General features: G+C 42.4%; 1 protein-coding gene across 1 annotated transcript in view; it reads left to right on the top strand.

The window, feature by feature from the left end:
* Positions 1-21563, top strand: part of ATRN (attractin) — a 332072-nt gene that overhangs the window by 101728 nt on the left and 208781 nt on the right. Inside the window, exons 4-10 of the mRNA XM_060779447.2 lie at positions 4396-4524; positions 6526-6731; positions 8265-8433; positions 12454-12544; positions 13815-14058; positions 16201-16384; positions 19347-19501. Coding sequence (XP_060635430.2) covers positions 4396-4524; positions 6526-6731; positions 8265-8433; positions 12454-12544; positions 13815-14058; positions 16201-16384; positions 19347-19501 — 1178 coding nt within the window. The remainder of the gene's footprint in view (positions 1-4395; positions 4525-6525; positions 6732-8264; positions 8434-12453; positions 12545-13814; positions 14059-16200; positions 16385-19346; positions 19502-21563) is intronic.

Genomic DNA, 21563 nt, shown 5'->3' with positions numbered 1-21563 from the left:
TTGCAGCTCTTCTGATGTCTGAGGTGGAGTCTCCATTGGCCTGGAGAGCCCAGTTGAGGTGGTTCAGTTCATCTTGGAGGAGGTGGGCTTCGCAGATTCTTTTTGCACGGTCTGCCAAGGCTTTAATGGTGCTTCTTTTTTGACTTGGGCGATGGTTGGAGTTTTTATGTCGATATCTATCTGTGTGTGTGGGTTTTCTGTAGACGGTGTGACCCAATTGTTGATCTGGTTTGCGGATAACTAGGACATCTAGAAAAGGCAGTCTTCCTTCATTTTCTTTTTCCATTGTGAATTGGATGTTTGGGTGGATGTTGTTCAGATGGTCCAGGAACCTGTTGAGTTCTTCTTCTCCATGGCTCCAAATGGTGAAGGTGTCATCCACATATCTGAACCATATCGTGGGCTTTTTGGTTGCTGTCTCCAGGGCTTGTTCCCCCCCCCCCCCCAAAAAAAAGTGCTTTCCCAAGCTTTGCATGGTTGTCTTCAAGTATTTGTAGAGTCAGGGAAGGGCCATGGTTTGCATGGCTCTACAATTGGTTGGCTTGAGTTCTGCTAAGTATTTGAAACCAGCATTGACTGCAGTCTGTGAGAAGCAGATAACTAGGAAGTTTCACCAGATGTTGACCTTGTTGAGGAACTTAGGGAAGTCCTTGCCTTCCTTCCTCTTCCTGCAGTCTGTAATCATATTTGACCTTAGTTGTAGGAAGTGTCAAAGTGATGGATGAGGAAGATACTGAGGTTTCAGCAGTAGTAGTTTGCAATTAATATAGCATTTGTGCTTTCCAACCTGTCTTATTTTCTGTCCTTGTGAATAAAAATCTTGGATGCCACCCCCTTTCACTTTCTTCAGCTTTTTTCTCCTTCCTGGGCACCTTTCTCCCTCATTTTCCCAGTCTTCTCATGCGTTCCTTTTCCAGCAACAGGGTCTAAATAGCTTGAAAGCACCAGATCTTATCTACTCTTGTAGGTTCACCAGCATTGACCCTTCTTAGTATTTAGATAAGAGACTGCCAATGAATGCCAGCTGCTGTAGGCTATGTTTAAGAGGAAGGAACTGACAAAACCAGCTCTGAGTCTTCGTTGCATATGAAAACCCTCAGAAATTCATGAGGTCACCTTAAGTGAAAGCCGACTTGAAGGCACATACCTGCCCACACACGCTTCAAGCAACACATCAGATCCTCTTCCTCAACACAGCTCTTTGAGCAGGCAAACCCTGGCTGTTTTAAGCCCTTCAGGGAATCAGATCCTCTCACATATTTGCAAAATATAAATAGGTATTGGTAGAAACATCCGAGGAATGCAAAGATTGACTGTAGACCACACTAATTTCAGGTACTGAATGTTGTTATTGCTGTCATTCCGCCATTATACATGCCCTTGAATTCTAGACAGCTTTCACGTTCTGATAATTGTAGTAGTGATGTTTGATAAGCTGTGGGTTTACAACCAAAGCAAACAAGTCTCAGCGTTAACGATTGCAAGCTACTTGACAGCAGAGATTGCTTTGCAAATATCTTATTGGATCATGCTTAACCCTCTCATACAGCAAGGCTATTTGCAAGTGCAAGAGTTTTTGTGGTAATATTTTTTGCGTACATTGAGTTCTCTTTTTGCACTTTCAAAAGCCTGAAATGTTGTCTCTTAATCAGAAGCCTTTTCTGTCCTTAAAAGTACACAAACCAGGGACATCTGACGTCATTTTTTAAATTATTTTTAATTACCCCAAGCTGCATCATACCTGTTGGCTCTAAAGAGAAACATGGAATGCAAATAGAGATTAGATAGATTGTGCGTTCTTTCAGCTATTCTTAGAAATACATGTGAGATCTTGCTACCCCACCTTTGATTTATGACTAAGATTATATTATGCATAATTTAAGAGCATTATATGCTTGTTATCTCAGGTTGCAAGAGGATCTTCTTATTGCCTCTTTTTTTAAGTCCCTCACCGTTAAAAAGAACTATGTGTTCCAGTGAAACATAGAATTGTTCCTCCACATTTGCAGCTTAGACTTTTGTGGATTTGATTATTTATGGATTGAATTAAAATGGTTTTTAGGGGGACCTTGAGGGTGTGATTCCGTGGTCAGCTTCCTCCGGTCGTGCTGGAGGACCAGAGATTTCGAGAGAGAAAATATCTCTAGGATCCTTTAGATCCTCCAATGTGATTCTAGGGTAGGCATGGGCAGATTTCGGTCCTCAAGGTGCTTTGGACTGCAACTCACACAATTGCTAACATCTAGTTAGGAATTGTGGGAGTTGCAGTTCAAAGTACCTTGAGGGCTGAAGTTTGCCCATGCCTATTATAGAGCCACCTTTCAGCGCATGTTGACTATAGGGTTTATTTATTTATTTATTATTTGAACTTATATGCCGCCACTCTCCTGGGGCTCAGAGCAGCTTACAAGAACAGGCTAAAATCGAACACAATTTAAAAACAATTTAAAACAATTCAAAAACAATCAAAGATCAAAGGCCCGTTGAAATAGATATGTCTTACATGCCCTGCAGAAAGCTGATAAGTCCCACAAGGCACGGACTCCAGGTGGCAGAGTATTCCAGAGCGATGGTGCCACTGCTGTAAAGGCTCTGAGTCTGGTTGCTGTTAGACACAAGGTCTTGACACTGGGAATTTACAATAGATCTTTGTCCTCAGAACGGAGGGATCTCTGGGGTTGGTAGGGGGTGAGGCGGTCCCTCAGGTACATCGGCCCCAGACCATGCAAGGCCTTAAAGATGAGTACCATCACTTTGAAAGTGATCCGGTGCTTAATGGGTAACCAATGCAGCTGCAGTAAAATTGGGGTTATGTGGCATCTCATCGGAATTCCCACAAGAAGCCAAGAAGCTGCATTTTGTACCAACTTGAGCTTCCAGATCACCGACAGAGGAAGGCCAATGGAGAGGGCTTTACAGTAGTCCAGTCTTGAGATGACCGTGGCCTGGATCACCGTAGCTAGGTCGTCCCTGGACAGGGAGGGGGCCAGCCATCTAGCCTGCCGCAGATGAAAAAAGGCGGTTCTGCTAGCGGTGGAGACCTGGGCCTCCATCGTCAGCAGAGGGTCCAAAAGGACTCCCAGGCTATTGTCGAAGGCTTTCATGGCTGGAATCACTAGGTTCTTGTGGGTTTTTTCGGGCTATAGAGCCATGTTCTAGAGGCATTTCTCCTGACGTTTCGCCTGCATCTATGGCAAGCATCCTCAGAGGTGTGAGGATGCTTGCCATAGATGCAGGCGAAACGTCAGGAGAAATGCCTCTAGAACATGGCTCTATAGCCCGAAAAAACCCACAAGAACCTAGACTCCCAGGCTCTTTACCAATGGTGACGGGCGTAGCGCCTCGCCATCCAGGGTAGGCAGCTGGATATCCCCACTGCCCAGTTGACCCAGCCATAGGATCTCCGCCTTTGCTGGATTCACCCTCAACCTGCTGGCACGCAGCCATCCAGTCACGGCCTCGAGGCACTGATGGAAACAGTCGGGTACAGAGTCCGGTCGGCCTTCCATCTTCAGCACCAGCTGAGTGTCATCTGCGTACTGGTAACACTCAAGCCCAAAACCTCGAACCAAGCCCAAAACCTCGGGTTGTGCTGGAAGACCTATACATTCCTAAAGAGGTGTTCTCTCAGATTTTAAAAAAATCCCAATTCTTTTATTTGTGGTAACAGATTTTCATTTATTTATTTGCGATATTTATATACAGCTCTTCTCAACCCCGAAGGGGATTCAGGGCGGTTCACAGTGTTGGCAACAATTCAATGCCATCAATAAAAACAGTATAAAACATTAAAATAACATCACCTATCACACAGAGACATAGCAGTTGTCATAAACAGTCCTAGGTCATTGCACTTTCAACTTTCACTTTAAGTTTAAATATTTCTATGATGGGCTGAATGCTTGGTTTCATAGCAGGTCTTTAGCTGTCTCCTAAAGGTCAGGAGGGACAGGGCGCGCGCAACCTGATCTCACTCAGAAGGGAGTTTGACAGCTGTGGGGCCACCACTGAGAAGGCTCTGTCCCTCGTCCCCACCAGCTGCACCTGTGGGGCAGATCCCCGGAAGATATTAATCTACGAACTGGTTCATAGAGGGAGATACGTTCAGAGATACTTTCATGGGAGTCTTGTGTCCCCAACCCTAGTGACTGTGGAGGTCTGACTATACATTGAATCGATCACTGAGAGATCTATGCGAGCAATGTGGTGATTCAGTAATATCTTGTGACACATATAAACTATGCCTGCATGTCATGAAGGCCTTCATCCTGTTTGTGAAAACCATCAAAAATATACACCTATATTTATTAGCTAGATAGTGGGGACAGGTGTGTTTTTGGGCCAACTGCACTTGTTGAAATCCCTCTTTTTACTGCTGTGCCCTCTCTCTTGCAGCGGTCTTATTGTTCCTGAGAGGGAAAACAACGAGACGGTTCCAGAAGTCGTTGCCACCTCCGGCTATGCTCTTCTGCACTTCTTCAGCGATGCGGCATATAACTTGACGGGGTTCAACATCTCCTACGAGTCAGTAAATATACATAAGGGGTTCCAAGGAAAAATGTTGAAAGTACTGTACAATAATAGGACTTTAAGAACTTATTCTTGGATAACATTTCAAGGCCATTTTGAAATATAGATCACACTACTTCTCTTTCTTGTAGTAAAACATAGGAATAACTTGGTTTCACTTTTGGTAGTTTAGCAAGTGATGAAAGTAGGCCTGTTTATTATGTGAGCTCATTGACCACAGTTTCATTTCTACACAAATATTTGAATACCAAAGGTCCATCTTAGAAATGCTCTCTCTAGACCTCTGTAGTACATGCTGTCATGTGTACATTTGTGTTACCTGCAGCAACTACCTGGCTCTTCACCAGATATGAGGAGCAACAGACAGACAATTGCTGCTTGACATGTCATTTGTTCACTTGCACCTCCCCTAAAAAGAGTTTTCTTTTGTTGGCAAAATGCAGCTCTCCGTGTGCTGTTGGGCCACAACTCTCAGAATTGTATGCACTTAAGTTTGCCCATTTAAGTACACAACTCTCAGAACTGTATACACTTAAATTTGCCCATTTAAGTATACAACTCTCAGAATTGTATGCACTTAAGTTTGCCCATTTAAGTACACAACTCTCAGAACTGTATGCACTTAAGTTTGCCCATTTAAGTACACAACTCTCAGAACTGTATACACTTAAATTTGCCCATTTAAGTATACAACTCTCAGAACTGTATATACTTAAGTTTACCCATTTAAGTACACAACTCTCAGAACTGTATACACTTAAATTTGCCCATTTAAATATACAATTCTCAGAATTGTATACACTTAAGTTTGCCCACTTAAGTATACAACTCTCAGAATTGTATACACTTAAGTTTGCCCATTTAAATATACAACTCTCAGAACTGTATACACTTAATTTTGCCCATATAAGTACACAACTCTCAGAACTGTATAGACTTAAGTTTGCTCATTTAAGTACACAGCTCCCAGAACTGTATACACTTAAGTACACAACTCTCAGAATTGTATAGACTCATGTTGACTATAGAGTTGTGCTGGAAGACCTATACATTCCTAAAGATAGCTAGTTCTTGCTTGATAGATGGAGCTGTAAACGCTGTAGGAACCTGAGATTCTAGACACAGCAGTACCATCTTGTGGTCTCAGTGGGTACTTCACAGACACAATATAAATACAGCCGTTCCTCCACCTTTGCAGTTTTTTTTTTTTTTTACAAATTTGATTATTCATGGATTTGATTAAAAAGGATCTCTCTAGGAACCTCTAGTTCTTCTACTCTGGTCAACTTCCTCCAGTCATGCTGGAGGACCCAGAGATTTCTAGAAACAACAGGCTCTCCAATAGGATTCTGTGGTCACTTTCCAGCAGAATAGTGTGCAATCTCCAGAAAATGTTGGAAAGACTGGAGAAGCCTTTCACAGAGGTGGTTTGGCAAATTGCATGCCATTTGGGCAGTAAATCTGCTTTGAGCTTGAAATGAACTATCCATGGTGCTGAGCCCTAGTTTCAGCATTATGGAAAGCCAGCAGCCACTTTTGACTTTTCACCATTCTGACTATGTCTGTAAATATGTGATGAAGAGGAATTAGATCCTGAAGTAATCTTATTTACATTACTTACACTGGGAATCCCCGGTGGCGCAGTGGGTTAAACCGCTGTGCCAGCAGGACTGAAGATCGACAGGTCGCATATTCGAATCCGGGGAGAGGCAGATGAGCTCCCTCTATCAGCTCCAGCTCCTCATACGGGGACATGAGAGAAGCCTCTCACAAGGATGATAAAAACATCAAATCATCCGGGTGTCCCCTGGGCAACGTCCTTGCAGGCAGCCAATTCTCTCACACCAGAAGCGACTTGCAGTTTCTCAAGTCGCTCCTGACATGACAAAAAGAAAAAAAAACTTACTTGAAAGTAAAATGCTCAGAGTTAGGTTTTGCTTTACAAAAACTGTCAGAACAATGCTTGATGTGAGCCTTCTGTTTCTCTGCCCGCAGCTTCAACGTCTGCCCTCGCAACTGCTCCGGCCAAGGGGAATGCAGGCTCACCAACAGCAGCAAAGTGGTGGAGTGTGAATGTTCAGAGCATTGGAAAGGAGAAGCCTGTGACATTCCTTTTTGCCCCGAAGACTGTGGCTCCCCAGAGAGAGGCCAATGCAGTAGGAACGTCTCTCAAGGGTGCATCTGCACTGCTGGATGGCAAGGTGGGTGAGAAGTTGGCACTAGCTAACAGAGTTTCAGATCTGGCTCCTCCTTTTTTTGTTTTCTCTTCACGGCTGAGATCCTGACAGGCAGTAACTACCCCTATCCTAGCAAATTTTACTACCAGATTTCAGCTATATCTTTGGGTTTCTTTGTGCTTACATATCAAATTAGTTTTCTTTTCTCCTATATCTCGCCCATTCCTGTACATCAGTGGCTCCCAACTTGCAGTCCATGGACTACCAGTGGTCCACAAGAACGGAAATATGTTCCACGGCCTCACTATTACTACACTGTTGCCTCGTAACCATGCAGAAATGGGAGTGACCGGTCTTGCGAAACCCTCTTATAGTGCTGGGGCAACGGGGATGTCAGGAGGGGAGAGGCTGACTACTCATGAAAGATGACTACTACCACAACAGCTCTAGATTGTTGGATATGGTTTCTGTGGGTGAAGAGATGGCGACTACTGGATGGCATATGTTCTGTATCAGAAACTAGAGCTCATGTGGTCTATCCAGTGCAATTTTCTGAATCAGCACCCCAAACAACCAAACCGAATCTAATGTTGACCAAAAACTGATTCAAAAACTAATGTTGGAGAGTGGTCCCTAGTCAAAGTGGTCCCTGGTCAAAAAAGGTTGGGAACCACTGCTGTACATAATCTCAATGACAGAAACATAATCTCAATGGTATACACATAATCTCAATAGCAGAACCTTTGCAACCCTGCAAGCAGAACTTTCCATATAGGCTACTATTTATTTATTATTTACAGTATTTATACTCCACCCTTCTCACCCCGCAGGGGACTCAGGGCGGATTACAATGCACATATACATGGCAAACATTCAATGCCATTAGACATACAACATATATAAACAGACACAGAGGCAATTTAACATTCCAGCTTTCCAGCTTCATGAGGGTATGCTCGATTCTGACCACAGGGGGAGCTGCTGCTTCACTGTCCACTTGTGACACCAAGTCCTTGATGGAGTACTTCCTCATTCCTACACACACTGCTGGAAGGTTTTATGATGTCGTAAATTAGTTAAATAAGCCTCCTCGCATAAAGCGGTACATACATTTCCTACTTGACAGATGCAACTGTCTTTCGGGCTGCATAAGTCAACAACGAGCTAGAGTATTAATGGTCAGGAGCTCACTCCAACCCAGGCTGGCTTCGAACTCTTGACCTCTCGGTCAGTAGTGATTTAATACAGCTGGCTACTAACTATTTGTCACTTTGTGGACAGAATATTAGGTAGGATATATAGCTTTGGCCTTGTCCAACAAGCCTTTTCTAGAGTTTTTATATTTTTGCAAATCTGGAGCCATCTAATTACAGCATCATTTAGGCTTTTGGACTCTCATACCTCCAGTTAGGACTTTTTTAAAGCTCCTCGCCAGTTTTTAGTGAATTTATACTCTATTGATGTCTGTAATATTTTATGGGCTAGTAGTTTGCACAGGATCCCTTTATTGATACCTGATCTCAACTCTTAAAATGCAATATCTGCTTCTCCACTTAGGCACAGACTGCTCGATTCCTGTTCCAGCAAACCGCTCATTTTGGACCCGTGAAGAATTCTACCTGCCCAAACTCCCGAGAGCGTCGCATAAAGCGATAGTCCATGATGACATCATGTGGGTCGTTGGAGGCTACATGTTCAACCACACAGATTCCCAAATGGTTTTGGCGTAAGTAAAATTTTGCAAAATGGTTGTATGTTTGGTGATGGACAGGCAGAGAAGTTCCATGGGCAGCTTCATTTTAATTTGTCTCTCTCTTAATAGTTCTTGAATCACATCTTATGCTAGAGCAAATAACAGCAGTTGTTTTCAGAAACTTCTATTAAATGTTTCCCTTCTTTCCATTTGGCCTTTTGAAAACTGCTTTGATAAGGTTTCCCCAAAAGCATGGCCTTTGAGATAGTAGAGCACTCCACTGTCAAACAGCTGTGAGCACCAGGACGTTTTTCCTACTATTCAGGTGGAAATTCTTTTCCTGTAGTTGTATCCATTGCTCCATATCATAGTCAACATCGACACCGAAATACCACACTGCCTGAGCTCTGCGAGTGCAGCATTTTCCCGAATGAAGCAGAGAGTGTTTGAGGACCGAGACATCCGTAGGGATACCAAGGTGCTTGTCTACAAAGCTATTGTCCTCCCAACCCTGCCATATGCCTGCGAAACATGGACTGTCTACAGATGTCACATGCAGCTCCTGGAACGATTCCATCAGCGCTGCCTCCGGAAAATCCTGCAAATCTCCTGGGAAGACAAGCGGACAAACGTCAGCGTGCTGGAAGAAGCAAAGACCACCAGCGTTGAAGCGATGGTCCTGTGCCATCAACTCCGCTGGGCCGGCCACGTTGTCCGGATGCCTGACCACCGCCTCCCAAAGCAGTTGCTCTACTCCGAACTTAAGAACGGAAAACGGAATGTTGGTGGGCAGGAAGAGAGATTGAAAGATGGGCTCAAAGCCAACCTTAAAATCTCCGGCATAGACACTGAGAACTGGGAAGCCCTGGCCCTTGAGCGCTCCAGCTGGAGGTCAGCTGTGACCAGCAGTGCTACAGAATTCGAGGAGGCACGAGTGGAGGGCGAAAGAGAGAAACGTGCCAGGAGGAAGGCGCATCAAGCCAACCCCGACCGGGACCGCCTTCCACCTGGAAACCAATGCCCTCACTGTGGGAGAAGATGCGGGTCAAGAATAGGGCTCCACAGCCACCTACGAACCCACAAGGAAACGCATAATGGAAGACCATCTTACTCGTCCAACGAGAGATCGCCTAAGTATCATAGTCTCTAGAGCGGCGGAAACTAAGCTAACTCCATCTTCAGTATGAAATCCTCTAAGCTGCATAAGGTTTAGTTTCCAGACCTTTTCCCATTTTGATTGCTCTTCTCTGGACATTTTTCTGTTGGTCAGTATCCTTATTTGACTCTTGGTAGTCTCTCTGAAGTCTTGTGTAGGAATTCAATGCTGAGTAACGTTCAGAGCTTGGCATAATTGGATGCTCAGGGGCCTGGCAGAAAGCCTGACCCAACTCTCAGGATATCTGTCCCAAGGAGCATGGATTCTGTCTTTTGCAAACATAGCAGAACACAGGGCTCCATCTTCAATCTTCACCCATGTATTTTTGTGAATGGCACATAGTGGACAACTGTCCAGTATTTATTTATTTTCCCTCACTTTTGATCTCTCTCTCTCTCTCTCTATCTATACACACGCACACGCACACAACTATTATGGTCTAGAGACACAAGTATTTTTTTAAAAAAGAAAAAATTTATATGGAACAAAAAGGAAAAAAGATGGCTATGTCTATGTTTAATAAATACGGATAGGGTTGTTGTAGGTCCCACCTATGTCATTCCACAGATATATAAACCCCTTTTTCCTAGTTCCAACAGACCTCAGTACCTCTGAGGATGCTTGCCATAGATGCAGGCGAAACGTCAGGAGAAATGCCTCTAGAACATGGCCATATAGCCCGAAAAAACCTACAACAACTCATTGATTCCGGCCATGAAAGCCTTCAACAATACATAAATACGGATAGGCTTGAAACGTATGTGCTTTGGTGTATTGGGAATAAATATGATTGACATTACTTTCCTCCTTGCAACAATTGATTGTAGAACAATCCCCAATGTTTGGGGTCTTAATAGGGGTCAAGGGTTAGGGTTCCTTTAAGGAAGCTCTGCAACTCCAAAACGAGGGGGCCTTTAAAACCCAACTGGGTTCTAGGGTCAAATCTGGGTTCTAGTATCAAATCTGGGTTCTAGAGTCAAAACTGGGTTCTAGATCCAGATTTTGCCAGGATCCCTGTGCCTTGCTTCGCATGGAGCTAAGTGGCGAGGAAGCAGACTATTAACTCCCAAGACCAGGATGGCCAAGGCAGTCCTGGCGGCCAGCCCTCCCTGCACCAGCAGCTCTTTGGTGGTCAGCACTTGACCCACAACTGTGGTGACCATCGTCCCCTCAGCCTGGTATGTTGGCCCCTCCGCTGGGCTGTAGCACAGCAGCACTACTCTGTTCGGGGAGTCCACTGGCCTAGACATATGACTGCCTTCTGCACCAACAATCAAAGGCACTGTCTTTGTTGGAGCAGGAGCTGCATTCAGATCCTCTGTCATCATCATTGTCATCCTCTGAGTCAATCCTGTGCAGTGCTGGGCCTCCTTGGCCACCTGCTTCCAGTTCAACTTGGCAATGTAGGTGATGGAGAACCAACATCCCAATCCAAAGGCCTATCAGTCTGATTTTGCCCAGTGTTTACAAGAAAAGCCAGTCCAGAATAGATCCTCCTGGATTCAACAACAAGAACAAAACTTTATTTATATACCGCTCTACCTCCCCAAGGGGACTCAGTGGTTTCCAAGTGACATAATCAATACATACAAAGAGAACAGCATGAACATAAAATTAACAAGACAAAATAAGCATTAAAAACCACAATAGCACATATATTTAATATAATCCTGCCTGTTCAAGGTAGTTCAAAAGGCCGGGCCGGGCTCAGGAAATTAGGTAGAGTCTATGGCTGTACATTTTCAGGGCCTAATAGAGGAAAGTGACCTGGGTAATTGGTAGAAAAAGATATGACCAGTTTCTACAGTATCTGGTGCTGTGCTAGTACTAGTCGTTCTCAAAGGTTTGTTTAAACCACCAGGTCTTCACGCTGTTACGAAAGGAGGGGATGGATGAGGCCTGTCTTATTTTTCCAGGAAGGGTGTTCCAGAAGCGGGGGGCCACCACCGAGAAGGCCCTCTCTCTCGTCCCTACCAACTGTGCTTGTGATGGTGGTGGGAGCGAAAGGAGGGCCTCCCCGGAAGATCTTAAAGTTCGCACCAGTTCATAGAGGGAGATGCGATCGCAAAGATAGGCGGGGCCCGAGCCATTTCAGACAAACAAGAAACAGAGGATGAAGGCTGGGTTTGAGGTCTTCCTTATTGAATTTTTTTTTTTGGCTCCAGTTTACTTCTAGGTCAAAAAAAAAGAAGCATATTCTGGGTCTAAAAATGTCCAGAGATCTCTAAAATGTGGGAAAGATGCTCTCAAACCTGCTATTGACTACATTTTGCAATTTTGCATTAATAAATAATTGATAGAGTTTTCTCTATACTGACTTATTTTTCTCCCCACAGTGAGTTCTCATACTTTCTTAAAAGCACGTTACACATTGTTTTTGAGCGCACATATCTGAGGCATATTTACTATATCAGCCAATCACTCAATCTGAAGTCAATACAGCTGACTTCAATAGAAGTTAACCAGAAGTGGCAATTCGCGTGGCTGTGTGCCTGGTTGTCTGCGATAGAACTTCAGGATAAAAAGACATTAAAGCAGAAGGTTCCCATTCATCCCTTCTGTTTTGAATGATGTCCAAGGAGAATATTTGAAGACAGGACTAAACAGAAAATGGAATAATATTTCTCTTCTTCATTGGATTTTCCATAAACTTTTTGAATTTATTTGAAGTTGTTCTGGGGCTACTTTTTTCCATACTTTAAAAAGTGCAGAAGTTTATATTGTTAGCATGATGGTTATGCCCACATCAGGACTGGCTTTATTTATGGGGTAAATATCCCTTTCATTACTCTTTTTTTTGTGCTATTCTTTTCCTTCAGGTATTGTGAGTAGTATAAATAGTAGCTGTGCGTTCAAAAGGACATACTGGTCTGTTTTTTGCCCTTTTCCTCCTGCAGGTATGACCTTGTTTCCAGTGCGTGGCTACCTCTCAACAGCAGCGTGAATTCAGTTGTGATCAGATATGGTCATTCTATGGCCTTCCATGAAGTAAGTGGGTTCTCCTTATTTCTGGTCTTATCTGAATGCGGAGCCTGGCATAAAGGGAAGCTGGAAGGATAAGCGTTAAGTATTTCACACTAATGAGCTGCTTCCAGGTCTCAACGAGGGCTCATCCACACCATACAGTTAATGCAGTTTGATGACACTTTTAACCATGCATAGCTCATAGTTTGCCCAGTCAGTTTTCACGGCCAAGCAGGCTACTCACCTTTCTCAGGTACTTAGGAGCAATCAAAAATAATAATAATACAGGGATTACTTTCTATTGGCAGGTTTTATTTTCCTTTGAAACTTCTTAGTGACTCCATTCCACTCTTCTGGCAGTGTCTTCTCTCCTGCCTTTGTCCATTCTAAATGATGTATTGGTGTCTTACAATAAAAGAAAATATCAGAAGATGGGGTGTAGTTCTTAGGAAGCAACTGAAGCTTCTAAGGTTCGTGTGATTCTGGTCCAGAGAGGGTGACAGAAGGGAGAAGTCACATTCTTGTGGAAGAGCTTTCACGACTGTGTTGCATCCCAGATAAAGAAACGAGACCATAAGATTAAATCCACCACACTGGACTGTAGGAAAAACAATCCTTTTTTATTGATGAAAAATTGGTTACAAAAGAAAGTTAAATGCAAGTCAAAAAGCCACCATAGAAACACAGCAGTCAGGAAAATCTCTGAACTTGAGCAAAATTCCAAAAACCACAATACAAGAACCAGGAACCTGTTAGCCTCTCACTAACCATGTACTAACCATGTACTTGAAAACTAGAAGCCTCTGGGCCATGGAAAAATGGAGACACCCGGCAGGCGGCCCCTTATACCAAAGAAACTATTCCTTGAAACGCCCCTTGACTTTGAAGCCTGAGCCTGTCTCTCCTGTAATCTATTTGACCTTCGTAGGAACTGTGAATCACTTTTGTCTCTCATTATCTGTACTCTTCGGTCCTCATTAAAAAAACCAGGTGGAGAGCTATCACGGCTGGATTCCGAAACATTTTCATCCGGCTGTTCAGTTTCGCTTTCCCCGCCGCTGAACACAGCATCAACACCAGTTTCCACATTGTCAGGGAAAACTACATGTTCAGTGGCTTGCTCAGTTGGAAATACTATCAGAGAATCAGGTTCATACAGATCAGGCTGAACCCCAACAGACTGGTCACCAGGGTTTTACTTTCTTCATTGGTTGATACACTCAAGTACTTATTAATTTTCTTATTTGTTTGTATTTTCACGCGAAAACAATTTCTGGGTTAATTTCTTTTCCAGAATAAAATCTACATGTATGGAGGCAAGATAGATGAATCCGGGAACGTCACCAACGAGCTCTGGGTGTTTCATATCTCCAACCAGTCCTGGGTCCAAGCCTCCCCCAAAGCCAAGGAGCAGTACGCCGTGGTCGGCCATTCAGCGCACATCGTCCCGTTGGACGATGGCTCGGTTGTGATGCTGGTCATCTTTGGGCACTGCCCTCTTTACGGGTACATCAGCAATGTGCAAGAATACAATCTGAGTGGGTATTGCTTTGTCACAAACTCTTAATCTGTTACTTGTAAAAGATTTGGAGAGGAATTTCTTGCACAAACTGGATCTGATCTTTCTGTGTTTCTCATATGAATCCCTTCCTTCCTTCCTTCCCTCCAGCCTGTCAACTTTTCTCCTCAAAGCTCTTTCTTGACTGTTTTGAAAGTGATTTATTATTCCATGACTCCATTTTTACCTCCGGCTTCCATCTTGCAATGCTTGTTTGAATATTCAATTCCTTCTCCTCCTCCCCCCCTGTAAGACTCTCTATCTGAGTTTACTTTTCCACCCTTCCTTTTGATGCCCTTGCTCTGATAATCTGGTTTCTGCTGTTGTTAAGACCTCACCTTGCATGCCTTTCTCTTGTCAGGTACCTTGTTTTTATCAGATGCATAATATTCCCTTGCCTTTTCCGGTTTCTCCTCCTTGCCCTATTGATGTCTTGTTGATCTCTGTCATATTATAATGCCTCTTGAGCTTGTCTTTTGCATAAATGTTTGTTTAATAGGATAGCAGTCTACTGTTTTTATGTTGGTTGCCTTCTTGCCCCAGACTCTTTAGTCTTGGATAGGCACCATTTTAAATATTTGTACATATACCAGCAATGATGGTAGCAAAACAAATGAAAGCATTATATTATGTTTTCTCTTACCATTGTGCATGTTTACTTCAATAACAGTTTTAAAAGTACCGTATATACTTGAGTATAAGCCCACCCGAATATAAGCCAAGGGTGGGAAATGCAGCCACTAGGCCTGGGTAACAACAGAAAAATTTGTTTCTAAAATTGATTCGTTTTTTGGGGTTTTTTGCGTTTCGATATTTAAAAGAATTCCGAATTTTTTTTTTAAAAAGTTCGATATTTACAAAATTTCGTAAATGGTAAAAAAATTACAAAACAATAACAAATCGATTCGTTAATGGCGGACGCGACCGCGCAATATGCTAAAAAACCTCCAAATGGGACAGGGGGAATTTCTGAAGCTTCCCTCTCCCTCTGTTGTTGACTGTTGGTGTGATATTATAATTTTTTTTCACTAATTAAACAAAAAACAACTATAAAACTTGCCCCAGACATGTGGAAATAATAATGAAACGACCTCAAACCAATAACGAAACGAATACATAACGAAATACGAAGCGTTTACGAAACGAATTGAAAAATTCGTTTCGTTTTTAAGCTGCTCCAGAATGGTTCGTTATCGCTTCGTTAACAAAAAAAAATAACGAATTTTTAACGAATTACGAATTAACGAAACGAAACCGCCCAGACCTAGCAGCCACTACTGATAAATTTCAAAATAAAAAGATAACAATAACATTACATTAATTTAGGCATCAGTATGTTAAATGTTTTTTTGAATATTTACATAAAACTGTAATTTAAAATAACTTTCTTCAATTAAAATGTTCTTACGTATCCTTTCAGTAATAATGAAAAGACTAAAATGACAAATGTAATAATAATAATAATAATAATAGAGTAAAATAATGGAAATGCAATAATAATGGTAATAATAGAGTAAAATAATACATATAACAATAATAGAGTAAAGTAATAATAATATATTAAAGTCATATACATGTAATAATAATAATAATAGTAATAGAGTAAAATAATAAATGTCATTATTTATTTATTTATTTATTTATTTACTATATTTGTATACCGCTTTTTTCAGCCCTCGGGCGACTCAAAGCGGTTAACAATAGTAAAATTCAGTGCTCAGAATAACATAAAACAGTTTAAAACAATTAAAACAATCCATTATACATCAATAAACATCTCGTTAGCATCTCGTAATTAGAATCAGGATCCAGTTTCATCATCCAATTGTTCCATATTCCTACATTCTTTACACTGCCTAGTAACTCAGTAAAATAATAAATAAGTTTGAGCTAAGGGGAGCTTTTTCAGCCTAAAAAAGGGCTGACAAACTCTGCTTATACTTGAGTATATACAATATATTTTATGGCACCCATTCTTGTCTTATCTTTGATGGGCTCCATAGCTGTTGAACTGTTATGGGGATAGGGCAACAGAAAATGTGTCTCCCTCAATAACAAGAAGGCTCTCTGTGAGAAAGAAGAATTGTGCTTCTTGTAGTGACTCTGTTTCATTCTGTTTTAGCATCAAACACATGGAGTATTTTAACAACAAACGGAGCCTTGGTGCAAGGAGGCTATGGCCACAGCAGCGTGTACGATCCTAACGCAAAGTCCATCTATACCCACGGGGGATACAAGGCTTTCAGTGCCAACAAATACAGGCTGACAGATGATTTATACAAGTATGAAGTCAATAAGCGTGTCTGGTAGGTACATCTGTATACCTGAATTCTCTTTGCATGTGGCCAGCTAAAGATAACTCTGGCTCTCTGGTTGGTGTTATAATCGGTTGTGTCTTGATTTATAGATCTGAAATTGCAGATGTAATAATAATAATAATAATAACAATAATAATAATAATAATAATAACAATAATAATAATAATACTTTTTTGTAGCCTGCCCAATCTCCATGGGGGTAATGTTTCCATACTAAATGCAGTATTGTGGTCCCTCTATCTTTGTGAGGTCCCTATGAAAGTGGAAAACTGCAGTATTAATAAAAATGTCATATGCTATCTTTTTAAACTCAGAAAACACTGGGTTGTTGTAGGTTTTTCAGGCTGTATGGACATGTTCTAGAAGCATTCTCTCCTGATGTTTCGCCTGCATCTATGGCAGGCATCCTCGTAGGTGGTGAGGTCCTCACAACCTCTGAGGATGCCTGCCATAGATGCAGGTTAAACGTCAGGAGAGAATGCTTCTAGAACATGACCATACAGCCCAAAAAACCTACAACAACCCAGTTATTCCGGCCATGAAAGCCTTCGACAATACTCAGCAGTAGACGTGGTGGCCAACACAATAGTCGCCAATCATCAAATCTGCATATGCTCAACACACACATGTTGAGGGACAACTGCAATTGCATTTTATTATGCTATCAGTCTTATTCCTAATGTAGTGGATAAATGCAGAGCCACTCTATATAATTACGCCTTAGAGAAGGGTTTGGAGAGTCTTTGAGTTGAGCAGGTACTTCATTCGAAGGGAAGGAGATGACAGATGTGTATTTTATAGCAGATATTTTTTGCCTTTGCCAGAGAATAGGTCAAACATTAAGGTAGATACATTTCCTTCTAAATTCATAGTTATTATATTAACATGTAAGTCTGCATGACCTTGGAGGTGTCTATGGACAACGCTGGCTCTTTGGCTTAGAAATGGAGATGAGCACCAACCCCCAGAGTTGGACACGACTGGACTTAATGTCAGGGGACAACATTTACCTTTACCTTTATCCTAAGTCTATATTTCTGGAAGACATTATCTCTCTCTTGCTCTCTGTCATGAATGACTTTTCAATGACTTTTAAGCATAGGTTCTTTTTGTTGCAATTTCCAGTGTGAGAAAGTATATCAGATTACAGAAAACATTCAGACAAAGAATTGACATTGGACATACAGACATTTAGATTCTGTGCAACTACATTGGATTTACAATTACATTGGTTAACAAACAAACAAAGGGGAATTACATTTTCACTCAACATTCACACACGTGTACACGCATTCATCCACATGCATCCAAAATATTACCATATCCCTTTCTCCCTCCTTGGAGAAGCACCTCTTAGGCCAGACCCTGCCTTCTTGCAACCTGCCAACGTATAGTTCCATAACGCCATAACTTCAAAACGCTGAAATGCCAAAACTTCTTTCCTTAAGAACAATGCCAAGGACCAGATCTTTGTTTTCCATACAGAAACTGACTCCCTGCACAAAATCTAAGACTCCAAAAGCGCATTTCTTCCTCTTCCCTTGAGAAAGACGCCCCAAAGTGACCAGAATCATGCTTTCCCATAGAATATCTGACACTCTCTGAATACACCATCTCTCTCCTTCCCATGGAACAGAGCATGGCGGGTGGAACAGACTCCTCAGGTCCTCCACACTTTGAGCATTATTAGACCGAGTCTTTTATAGGAATATTCTTTTGATGTAGTCCCAAAGTTGTAAATGAATGATAGGCATCTTCCATCCTGGCTCCATCTCAGTTTCCTGGCTAGATGTTGATCTTCTTGATTGGTGTTGACAAACACAAGGCTTGTGTTGACCTCCTTCTTAACATAAGGAAGGTTGCAAACATTTTCTTTATCACTGTCCCGTTCTTATCAGAGATTCTCATTAGCAAGTCCAGCAAGCAGGTAGGTAGTCATTGCAGGCCTTATGATACTGGTGTTTCCAAAGTACATCCATCCTTCCATTCATTCGCACACATCATATTAAATTCATATTTGTCAAATCTGCACATTGAATTTCTTGTAATCTCTCTCTCTCTCTCTTTTTTAACATTTTGAATGATTTCTTAGTATCCAGCTAGGCTTGAATTCCTTTGAAATGACAATTGGGCGGAGTATTCTGATTTTTACTTCTGCCTTCTTCTAGTTTCATATAGTGGATCTTTTCTCATAAGGGAAGTTAACTTACGGCTCTGGAGCATCAACAGGGAGTAAAATAACAGAAAGATTTGGATGTAGATCCGAGAATCACTACCTGATCTCTGCACTTTAAATCCACTTTATGGGCATTCACTGCTCACCAGCTTCTGATAAAAGTGTCTGCAGCCATGATGCCTCATCTAGCCCTAAAGCCAATTGGTGATGAGGACTGAAGGCCAATTTTACATTCCAGCCACTCGCTTGCTACTCCATACTGTTGGCATTTGGACCAAGTCTCTACTGACCTTGTCAGCTTGACATGCTCCTGCACCTTCTTGATAGCTGAACATTCATCCCAGGAAGCTCGGGACAGTGCATTATCTTTCCTGAGCAAGGCAAGGTTTCACAAGGAACCTTTTTCAGCCTACAAAAGGGATGAAAAACTAGGCTTTTACTCGCGTATATACAGTAATTTTATTTTATAATTTTGTGCACCAAACAAAGTTTGTGTACATTGAACCAGCAGAAAGTAAAGGTGTTACTTTCTCCGTCACTCATGCAGACGATTTGGGAGTATTTCAGATGTTGGTATTTTGAATACGGCATCCTCAGCCTGTTTCTGTCCCAAAGTCTGCAAGGCTGGCCTGTGTGATCCGTGAAGAATAACTGTCCATTTATCCTTTGATCTGCCTCCCCTAAAAGCTTGAATTCTTGAAGTTGAGTTGGTTCAGTTTTCTCTTAATTATGCTGGAATAGCTTCCGAAATCAAGGTCCTCTTTATTTCTGCAGGACAATTCTTAAGGAGAGCAAGTTTTCCCGATACTTGCACACTGCTGTGATCATCAGTGGGACCATGTTGGTCTTTGGAGGAAACACCCACAATGACACCTCCATGAGTCACGGGGCCAAGTGCTTCTCTTCGGATTTCATGGCCTATGATCTGGGTAAGTTCCATTGTGCAGCTGAATTAAATCCAAATTGTATAGTACTTTGTTTCCTTGCCAGAAATGATCACAGAACTATTATGGAAATCCAGTTAAGCACCAACCTCCTTTTATGTTTGAGTACATGCAGTGGAAGTGAGAGAGTTTTTCATTTTTCATCTTCTTTTTTCCATTTCCCAAAGTTTATTTATTTATTATTTAAACTTCTATGCGGCCACTCCCCTGGGGCTCGGAGCAGCTTACAAGGATGGCTAAAATCTAACAAAATTTAAAAGCAATTTAAACCAATTTAAAAACAGTAATATCAAATATTAAAAGCCTGTCTTACATGCCCTGCGGAAAGCTGGTAAGTCCTGCAAGGCACGGACTTCAGGTGGCAGAGTATTCCAGAGTGATGGTGCCACTGCTGTAAAGGCTCTGCGTCTGGTTGCTGTTAGACACAAGGTCTTGACACTGGGGACTTCCAATAGATCTTGGTCCTCAGAACGGAGGGATCTCTTGGGTTGGTAGGGGGTGAGGCGGTCCCTCAGATACATCGTCCCCAGACCATGCAAGGCCTTAAAGGTGAGTACCATCCCTTTGAAAGTGATCCGGTGCTCAATTGGTAACCAATGCAGCTGTAGTAAGATTGGTGTGATGTGGCATCTCATCGGAATTCCCGCAAGAAGCCGAGCAGCTGCATTTTGTACCAACTTGAGCTTCCGGATCACCGACAGAGGAAGGCCAATGTAGAGGGCGTTACAGTAGTCCAGTCTTGAGATAACCGTGGCCTGGATCACTGTAGCTAGGTCATCCCTGGACAGGGAGGGGGCAAGCCGTCTAGCCTGCCGCAGATGGAAGAAAGAAGGCGGTTCTGCTCACGGCGGAGAGAGACCTGGGCCTCCATCCTCAGCAGAGGGTCCAAAAGGACTCCCAGACTCTTTACTAATGATGACGGGTGTAGCGCCTCGCCATCCAGGATAGGCAGCTGGATGTCCCCACTGCCCGGTCGACCCAGTCATAGGATCTCCGTCTTTGCTGGATTCACCCTCAACCTGCTGGCACACAGCCATCCAGTGCTTGCTTTCTGTGTTTTGGCTTGAGAGATAGATAACAATAAGCCTGTTAATTGGAGACATTTATACCCTGTGCTTCAGAGGGCATTCCCAGGGAAGTCTCTGATAAGAGTTTACCCTGGTGTTGCCACATCAGATCCTCTTTAAAGGCAGAAGGGGAATTGGAACTGCCTCAAATCCCACTGGTCCCTCCTACTTTGTATTGTCTCAAATTAACCAGAACAGCAGCAGCAGGCAGATCAGATTGGCTTGTTTCTCAGATTTGGCACTTGATTTTTGCCATTGCTGCTTCCTCCAGACCTTTCGTTTTCAAAAAGATTGCAACTGGGACAGGCAGGGGAAGTAGCAGAAGACATTAAAGCCCTGCAGCACATCTCTGGCAGAAGGTTATTGTGAAATTATTATTTATTATTTTATTTCCAGTATTTCTATCCTGCTTCTTCTCAACCCCCCGAAGGGGGACTCAGGACAGCTTACATTTGGCAGAAGAACCCAAACGATATATAAAACTAAGCAGTTATTGAAGTAGCTACTATGACATATTATAAAATATATCAAAAGGCCAAGCATTAACCAAACAGATGCCTACACTAACACATAATTACAGAAACAATTCTCCAAACCTCATACTCATTGTCTGTTGATTTTTGCTCCTTATTAATCCACTCCCTCTACATAGTACTATAGAACCACACTTCTACTTTATTAATGTTCTTCTAATTCTTAAATTCCAACAATTGTTTTGAAAATGCCTAGCCCACAAAACTATGGTGAGGTGGATCAGGAATTTAATTCTGCAAAGGCCCTCCCAGCCACCGCCGACACCTGAGCATCAAGTATTATCGCTGAGTCCAGGAGGAAAAAATCAACTTATATCCCCATACCAAAAAAGGGAAATGCGAAAGACTGCTCAAACTTCCGTACAGTGGCCCTTATTTCTCATCATGCCATTAAGGTAATGCTCAAGATCCTGCAAGGAAGACTCCAGCAAGACATGGAGAGAGAGT

The sequence above is a fragment of the Anolis sagrei genome, chromosome 5 (assembly GCF_037176765.1).
Source record: "Anolis sagrei isolate rAnoSag1 chromosome 5, rAnoSag1.mat, whole genome shotgun sequence".
Lineage (NCBI taxonomy): Eukaryota > Metazoa > Chordata > Lepidosauria > Squamata > Dactyloidae > Anolis > Anolis sagrei.
Note: the sequence above shows the minus strand (reverse complement) of the source record. Positions and strands in the feature narration are given on the sequence as shown.